The 9,855-nt window shown below is 43.2% G+C and overlaps 1 protein-coding gene across 1 annotated transcript in view; it reads right to left on the minus strand.

Annotated features, from left to right (window-relative positions):
• Positions 1-2,827: 2,827 nt before the first annotated feature.
• The window catches only part of ehd4 (EH-domain containing 4), a 47,609-nt gene continuing 40,581 nt past the window's right edge, over positions 2,828-9,855 (minus strand). Inside the window, 1 exon segment of the mRNA XM_078282344.1 lies at positions 2,828-7,730. Within this exon segment, the coding sequence (XP_078138470.1) occupies positions 7,173-7,730 (558 nt within the window). The 3' untranslated portion in view covers positions 2,828-7,172.

Consider the following 9,855-nt stretch of genomic DNA (forward strand, 5'->3'; position numbering starts at 1 on the left):
AACAATACTTAGGTTTCATAAAGACCAATTTTAGCTTCCTGTCCCAATTGATAATATTCTGTTACATCACCACACGGCCATCTTGGGAGGAAAATAACAGGTGATTGTAATAAATTAACAGGTGATTACAATCAAATGATAAACACAGCCAATGAGCTGTAAAGCACCATATTGGTAGAAAATGCATGTGACATCATGGGAATACTATGAATTCTTAGGCCTTAAACAGACCGACTTTAGCTCTCTGGAACAATAGGCTTTGATTGTACACATTATACATCTATGTGTATTTTTTATTATCACAGTCTGTAGGTCTTCTCACGTGCAAACCAGGGAGGTTTGGGAGCGGGAAGTGTTGGATCACACAACCTAACAAGACTAAAAATAAACGGCAGGCGATGGATCCTGCAGACGCAGATTCACAAACAGGAGGAAGTGAGGAAGTAAGAGCAGGAACAGACAGATCAGTATCTGTCTCTGTATATGGCTCTCTGCACACTTAGAAAGAATAACACACATACAAACACAAGAAGAAACAGAAGAGAAGTAGTATGTAAGGTACTTAAAGATGGAATGTACTGTACACACACACACACACACACATAGAGGAAACCTGGTTATTCTGCTTACCTTCCTGTCTTGTTCAGTCCAATTGTTTGTATTTTTATCAGATCTAGAAAAACACACAGTGACAGATCTGAAGGGGTGTTCGCATATCCCAACTCTGCTCCTTCTGACCGACCCAAGAGAGAATGTGTGTGTGTGTGTGTGTGTGTGTGTGTGTGAACTTTGAAGCCATTGGATTTACAGCATGAGCGGGCCAACTCACCTGACTGCTGCAGAGAGCTGGGGGTAAAGGTTTACATATCTACTGCCGTTATACTGCCACTGGGTACATGCAGACACACACACACACACACACACACACACACACACTTCAAGGTCAGGTGAACACTAGCTGCTAGGCCATCTGGTAGCAACAGAATTAGGTGGTAAATGTTTAATTTTGTCTTTACTCTCCAATTACTGTTCATTCCCACTGTAATAACTCTGAGTTCACTCTGAGCAGCGAGTCAGCGTCAGTCCGCTCAGCTGAGCCACCAGGGAAACTTTTCACCGCCATTGGCCGTCAACAGCCAATCAGATTTCCTCGCTTTCTTCTTTCCCTACTGATTGTGATTTAGTTTCATGAACAACAGTTCAAAATGGATGAGAAGTTGATTCCAGATGTTCAAAGCTTCCCAGTTCTCTACAACTTTTATTAGAAAGACGAGAGGAATACGGTGCGAGCTACAGGGGAGCGAGGGGGAGCTCGGAAAACTGAAAACATGATTTGTGAAATTTTGGGGGGTCTCTAAAATATTGACAATATGCTATTTTTGCCTTGCATTTCTATTTTTCTGTATCTTCATCATCATGGATCATGCGTAAAATTAGGCTATTATTGATGTATGATTCATGCATGAGGGTGATTCATCACTGATTCACTTTAATAAACATGCATGCTGTTCTTGCCATCACCATCGAAGCGTGGCGGTGCAATATCAAACTTCACTCACTTTAACTCAAAGATCAGAAAAAAACAAACTTTCTGGACGAACAGCAAAGGCAGCTGATCCCAGGCCTCTGTGGTCGCTTCTGTTTTAAGGTAAGAGCTATTCCCAATTACAGTATTATTCACTGTTAGCACTGTATTGTATGTGATGGGTGTTGATGAGGACTGGATCCCTAGGCAGCCTGGCGTGCTGTTTTTGATTTAATGCTCATGCAGTTGTGTGTTTATAGGCTGTTTTGCTATTTGACCTATCCGTGTCTTATCTGTGCCGATAAACTATAGAATATAGTACATCTCTCTGCAGAGTATACTGTGCCCTGCTTTAGTTGGCCGTATTGTATCATACTGCGATGTTTGGTTTTGATACCCGTGTGGAGGTTTGATGTGGGCATTAACTGATTATTATATATCAGATGTGCTGACATAAAGCAAGTAGGCCTACATGCTTACAGCTATGAATGTTTCTTTGCAACAAGAGTCACAGTCAGTCCCCCCGCTCCCCCCCCCGACCCGGTACAAAAAAGTGAGCTCCCCCAAAAGCCATGGTATATTTCGCACACTGGACACTGGACAGGAAGAAACGTCTCAGATGGGAAGATCTGAAGATCTGTTATGTTTATATATGTTTATATATTAGATAAGTAATACATGAAGAGTTAGTTTCAATTTAGACAATACATTGGCATTAACAAGGCAGTTGTTTATTGTGCGTGTTTAATATGAACTCATCTTTGTTAATGCCACTCTTCATGCTTAATTCATGTTAGTAAACACATTAGTTAATATAATTAACAAACATATATAACAACATTAATTAATGCAGTTGTTCATGAGCATTTAACATGAACTAATCCTTGTTGATGTTGTTATTCATGTGTAATTCATGTCAGTAAATGCATGAGTTAACATTAGTTCATGAGCACTTAATGTCAAGTGTTACCTAATTACTCAAAACTATGTAACGTTATGAAAGGTAATACCAAAGCGGGAAAAAATGCATGATACGCTTCTTTTTCTACACATGCAGCTGAGCCTCTGGCCCCGCCCACAGTCGCTCAGGATGTGACGCATCAAACAAGTCGCTCCGTGTGAAGCTAACAGTTACAGCAAAGAGAGATGAAAGATAACAGCCGTATCATTATTTCTCATCTCCATTCTCTTCCTTCCACTTTCCACTGAAGTCGTGTTGAAGCGGAGAGCTGAGCTGAGTCAGCAGAGTCTCACACTGAGATCTTCAAAGACACGACAGAAACACGTCAGGACGGACCGGAGGATGTTTGTAGATATTGTTTAATAAAATATACATTCCCTGCTGAGTCATACATATGAAACTGCATAATGTATTCATGATGTATTATTCACAGAACTGCAATGTACAAAAACCCAAGCTGGAGAGGAACGGGAAGGTAGAAACCGTTTACGATACGACGAAAGGAAAGTTTGGGAAATGCATTTGGTGGGAGGGGGGGGTGGGGGGTAACAGAGGAGAGAGCAAACTGACATTGAGATAGAGGAGGAACTCTGCCCCCCCCCCTCCCCCCTCCCCACCCTCCCTCCCTCCACCCAATCCCCTTCAATCTTATGACTGATGATGCATCTTCATCCCCATCCTGTCTCCTCCCTGTACGGAGGAACAGGACGTTATGCAATGCAACAGCTATCTACTGTTTGTCTTAAAGGGAAGGAGACGGGCTGAAATACATGAACTTACCTACTGCAGGTCTTCTAACACAGATACTGTTTATCTTAAAGGACACTGCAGCCTACTGCAGGAACTCTGAAAGCTTTTTTTTTGCACCTCAATTGTTGGAGCTAAGAGTTTTGTCGAATTTGTTTTTTTTTCCAGTGCTTCAGCTTTCCACTCGTCGCACAGAGTTAGTCAATAGCGTGGCTTTCTGATTCGGTCATGTAGGCCTGTAGTATCAGGAGGTTTCAGGAAAACTGACCCCAGATCAGAGGTCAGCTGTTCTCCTGCGGTGAGGGAGAGAGGGCTGCATCATCAGCATAACGACAGAGTAACAGACTGTTGACCAGTAACACACATTCAAACAACAATAATACAAAATACATCAAAATCAAAAAATAAAAACTTTTCTTTATCTTTTACATTCAGATAATTGAAGTTTTGATTTAAGCTTTTTTTTTTGTTTCTTTAATTCCTCTAATGTACAGAGAACTTATTTCCCAGTCCAGGGAAATAAACTACTGATGATTTAAGACATGTTCCCTTTTACTGAGGGGGAGATGAAATACAGACTCACTAAAAAAACAACTGCAGCTTTGGATTTAAACAGTTTGACCATTGCAGTTTCCAGTCACTGCTAAGCGTGTTTTTCTGGGCGGGGTTGCAGAAGGCATCGTTGCAAGATTTCTCCGTTTTATAAAAAAAATAACAAACTCTACCACTTGCTCTGCGTTGGACCACACAGATATCTGTCTTTCTTTGTGGCTGGAAGGCACTAAACTGAAGCTGACTGACTGCTGAATCCTCAAGGATAATAACATCCTGTCATGGGAACATATAGCAGTCTGTCACTAACAAATAAAACACGTCTGAATGTTGAACTGAAAAGGCACTGTTGAAAAGCGTTGAAATACAGAACCGCTAAATGTTAATTAAGTTGGAGAGACAATGTTCAACGTCTCCTCTGGGTGAAACATGTTGAAACGAACAGAGTTGAGCAGAGTTGCAAAATCAAAGCTTTGAAATACAGATACTGTAAATGGGATTAAGTTGGGATTAAGTTATATTCACTCAGAACAACCTAATCTTTTAACTTTAATGTGTTGAAATGAACAGGCAGCTGTTGTGGGAATGTATGAATGCAGCATTGAAATCCGGGTGAGTTGAAATTAGTTGGATGAAATCTGACTTTTGCACAATTATATCTCTGTTTTTGGTGCTTAGAGTTCATAATCAGGTTTGGATCTTTGGGCTCGGTGGCTGTTTGCCTCTTTGGACGATAAAGGAACATTTATCTGTTCAGAAAAAACTCCCTGATGCGATTGTAAGGCTGCGTTCTTCACACTAAGGCTTTGGCGATAATTCAATATTATCATTGATCGTCTTTCAGTGGAATCATACGGTGATGATATGGTGATGTTGGGAAATCATGACGCACAATTCTGCTGTCTGAACCGATGAGAACAAGCACATTTTATCAAAAACAAAATGAGGTACGAAACATTTTAAGGAATATCATTTGGAAATTTCAGTTTTGTTTGACTAGCATTACTATTCAATTTAACGGCATGAACATTAATTTGATTATTTAACGTGATTTTGCAGACCTGAGCCATATCGTGATACATATCTTTATCGGAAAAAATCCTTATGATTATCGTGATATTGATTACAACCCTATTGCCAGCCCTAAATCACACCCATCACGTTCTGATCTGTTTATTTAAACTCTGCAGAATTTCCTCCTTTAGTTTGGCGCTCTCTTTTAATCAGCGTATTTCACGATCAACTAATATCATTATCTTCATCTGACATGCATCTGCATCTGAAATCCACCAACATCCACAGAAAACCACCACACGTCCTGCTTGTAATCACCACTAGAGGGTTTGACGTCAACGGTTTTTCAGCAGCTCGTATTTACAGTAAATCCAACACGAACGCTGCCTGACTCTGCCGTTCCAGTCTGGTTGCAGCTGACAGGAGATTCTATAGGAGGAAAGTGTGGAGTCGGCGGGGTCAGAGGTCACCAGCAGCAGTCTTTTCCCTGGTCTTCCCTCGCCGGCGTCTACAATACGAGGAAACCGAAGCGAGCGGACACAAACTGCCGACTCCGACGCATTTCAGGACGGCGTTCGTCCCGGCGGGCTTGTTAACCAGGAGCGGCGGCCGCTCGGTCCCATTGTCATCTCCTCCTGTCCCGTCTGCCGCTCTGACAGGACAGCCGCCGACCTCCGACCTCGGACCGACCCGCGAACCCTACTTCCTGGTTTGTGTCTAAAATCTGCATTCACGTCACATGAGGAAGACGGTAAACACGAGCTTCCTGCTTGACAATACCTCAGCTCACCTCGGCTTTCTGATGCTAAATTCTACTTGGGATCTCGGGACAGACTCTGATTTCACCTGAGGTAATACCTGAGGTCAGGTGTAGGGAATAATAGATCATTTTCAAATACTCCTCTGTGTTCTGCTGGGGTTCTACTGGGGTCGCGACCCCGGTGACCCCCGGTGACCCGGGCCTCAGAGCCTGTTAAATTACCTGTGGCTGCTAGTTCACATTTCATCCTCTCCAAGCACTGTGCAGATAGAGAACTTTTTGATTATGTTATTAGTAAAAATTTTATGTTATAATGCTTCATCTAGAGTTCTAGCTGTTAGTTACTGTACTAATCTAGGCTGAATATGAAGGGTTTCATTCAAAACACTATATATCCATTTTTGAAAAATATGTCCAACCTGAAGTTCATCAGTGAATATTTTAAAAACACGGACGATTCTCTCCTCAAAAACAAAATGAGTTGGTAGGCGAAGGTCTGACGCCTCCTGACTTCAATGTGGTTTAGTTTCACAACTATCATTGTGTACGAGATGGGGTGATTTTATTTTGGATGAAACTCTTTATATCCACCAGTAGTTCCAGAATCCGCTGTGTGTTTGAGCCAAAATGGAAGTTTTGATTCATTTTGGATAGTGACACTCCAAACCAGTAGGTGTGTCAATACACACTGGTGTTGGTCCTCACAATCAGTCTATACGGCACACACACACACACACACACACACACACACACACACACACACACACACACACGCGTCCGTACAACTGTGTATACTACTTACTGTGGAGGACAAGTTGGAAACTGCATCAAGAGAAGACAGAAATCAAGAAACTCAAGATACTGCCTGATCAACGTTCATTTTGTTCTGGATAATAAGAAGTTTGAATGGCACGTAGAGACCCAATCGCAACAGGCAACAGGCTCTATTGATCTGAATTGATTTGAATCTGATTGATTTTTAGCCAGTTCATCACTGCAGAGCGCTCTGTGCAAAGACTTGAAGTAGCTGAAGAATATTTTACAGCGATGAGGATGGGATGAGGGTGAGATGTGGACCGGCAACTGGGGCAAAGAGATAATTCAGGTGGGACACGTGGAACTAAAGTAAATATATTTGTTGAATATATTTACTATTATCATTGTTAAATTTGCTCATCTCCATTGCCTCCAAATGTTGCTCACTAAGACACACAGATTCATATCTGCAGGCAGGTTAAGGCAGAAAATAGAAGGTTAGTCATTATATTTCTTACATGGGATATGCTTCATTAAAAACTATACTCTGTCACAATAAGACGGCCCAAATTAAAACACATTAACAGCAGTGAAACATAAGGCTACATTATGTGGGCAGATTGTTCTTGTTTTAGTCATTTTCGTTTTGGTGCCTTGAAATCAGTCGAAACGCTCCGGAGCAGCATTCCTCTCGCCGCTAAATCTAAACAAAATAAAAACATTTTGACCTGTTGGCTTCATCAGTCACTTGGTTTGTTTGCTAGCTAGCTAGTCGGCTGTTTAGCTAGCTGTGGTCGGAGATAATCTCGGTGTGTAACATCTGAATTGAATACTTTGATCTTGTATTTTGGAGCGCTCTAGTCCTCGTCGTGGTTGTACAGGATGTCGGCGGTGGGGTTTTTGCGGTGGGCGGGCGGCACCAGGTGGTCCGGCAGCTCGGTCGGGAGCTCGTAGCCCTCCAGCTTGATCTTGATGAGGTGCTGGGCGAGCGCGAACTCCTCGTCGTCCAGCATGCCGTCCCGGTCGCAGTCGGCCAGCTTCCAGATCTTCCCCAGGACGGTGTTGGGCAGCCGCGAGTTCATCATCTCCTTCTTGGCGTTGACGCCGGTGATCTTGCCGTTGACGGGCATCAGCGTGTAGAAGATCTCGTCGTAGCGGTGTTTGTCTCGGTGGACGATCCAGTCCTCGGCGTCCGCCCCGGCGCTGATGCCCTCGCCGTACCCCTGACCGAACGGCCCGTCCTGGGAGCCCTCGAACGCCCCGCCCGACACCATGGCCGGCGGCTGCTTGGACTCCTCCTCCCGGATCATGGCCATCAGACCCGCAATCTTATTGGTCAGCATCTTATCCACCGACTCGATCAGCTTCATCTTCATCGACGGGAACTTACTGAAGTCGTAGTGCTGCAGCTGGTCCTGGGAGACAGAGACAGGAAGGTTTACAGGTTAGAGTCACAATGAAATGAAAAATAACTTTATATATACACATAAGAAACTATATGATGTATGATCATTATTCACAAAACTGTAGTGCACAATATCAAAGCTAGACATGAGGAAAAACACACTGCCACGTTGATAAGAGAGAGAGAAATGCAGAGGGAGAGGAAGAAAAGGTAATGTAGATGCAAATTTACATAAATACAACTCCTGGAGACAGAACAGACAAGATGTGATCTCATCAAATCACGTCTTTAGAATCAAATCTGAAAAAAATCACATTGAAACGAGGAGAGTAACTGCAGACTCAGATTTTCTGCCTGAGGAGGTTTTGTTATGAAGCAGGTGGATCCGCCTCGGGACCGACAGACCGACAGACCGGTCGGACTGCTCGTGTGACTGGCTGTGATTGACAGATCAGCTGTGCAGACGAATCCCTGAGGGCTCACACACACACACACACACACACACACACCCTCATTTTCCCTACATCAGGGTGCATTAAAGTTTGATAGTTTGTAGCGTTTGAATGAGGCGAAAATCTCCTGGAAACTGACACTGAGACAATAAAGCAGCAACTGGTCCGTCCTCATTCTGCATTTCTATTCTTGGTTTACACTAAAATTAGTATTTAAAGTTAAAAGTAGATCCGGTCTCCCAAACAGGAACTATCTCTCCTACATGGTATCCCTCCACTGTGTTCTCTTCTATCTATAAAATTGCTATTTGGCGAAAGGACGTTCTAAAAAGTAAGACCAAACTTCAATTGAAAATCCCAGCAGCAGATCTGTTGTTGAATCTGTTCACCAACGTGTTCAATGTCAGTTTCCATTCAAATGAATGGGAAGAAAAAATCTGAACGCTACAAACTGGTCCAGCTGATCTGATCCTGGTGAGGAGATTATATTCTGCTTTTCATAATAAATAACTCCATGTTAAAACTGAGTGGAATATTGCTTTAAGTGAGATTAATCAAGTAAGTTAATCAGTTCTTTCTTGCCCCAAGACCAAACAATCTTTCATGCAAATTTGTTCATAAATGTTGTTGTTATCCTGCTACCAGTCAAGCAAACAAACAAACAAACAAACAAACAAACAGACGGAACGAGGCGAAAACAAAACCGCCGTCCAAAAAAGATAAAAAGCCAATTCCAGCCTGATGGATCAAACACAGATAAACCGATCTGTCAGCCTGAGCAAAGAGGACAAAACATCCTGATGAGTCAACAGAGGAGCAGCTGAACACTCTGTCCTCCGGTGACCTCTGACCTCTGATCAGAGGACGCTCTGCATGGGGATCCAAATACTGTGTGTGTATGTGTGTGTGTGTGTGTGTGTGTGTGTGTGTGTGTGGTGTGTCTACAGGTCAAGGGAGTACACATCTCACCAGGGGAACCAAACATTCTGTAACACCCCGGTTCTCCCTAATAGTCCAATAAATACAAGTGCTAACCAGGGAATAACACACACATACACACACACACACACACACACCTGCAGTGCAGCATCTCTCTACAGGCCTGACTGTGTACAGCTCAGGAACCAGCTGCATTGTGTGTGTGTGTGTGTGTGTGCGTGTGTGTGTGTGTGTGTGTGTGTGTGTGTGTGACCACCCGATGTTGTTGTTCTGTCAGGATGCTGCAGATCCGTCCCTCCTCCCTCTATTCTAACGGACATCAGTGAATTCTCCACGAACTTCGTTTAGAAAAATTTATTTTGAAGGAATTAAGATCACAAGTTCTGCCCGTCTGATTTATAAAATCAGAGACTGAATAAGGCAGAGGACGCTCATTTAAGGCCGTGATCACGGGACGCTTTTATGAACGCACCTGCACCTGTTTTTTTTTTGTTGTTATTTTAACAGTTTGGTCGCAGCAGGCGGCGTTTCCCTCCGAACTGTCCGGTGTGTTCTGGCTCCAAGTTGAACAGACCTCAACTTCAGCTGGACATTACATTAATGTGAAAATAAACATGAAGCATCTAGCAGCTCTGGGATCAGATGATAAACCCTCGTCATCAGGAAGCTTCATCCTCCTCTCAGAACCATTCAGACTCCTCTTCCTCTTCCTCCTCCTCCTCTTCTTCAGCAGCAGCAGACACT

The sequence above is a fragment of the Centroberyx gerrardi genome, unplaced genomic scaffold (assembly GCF_048128805.1).
Source record: "Centroberyx gerrardi isolate f3 unplaced genomic scaffold, fCenGer3.hap1.cur.20231027 Scaffold_82, whole genome shotgun sequence".
Lineage (NCBI taxonomy): Eukaryota > Metazoa > Chordata > Actinopteri > Beryciformes > Berycidae > Centroberyx > Centroberyx gerrardi.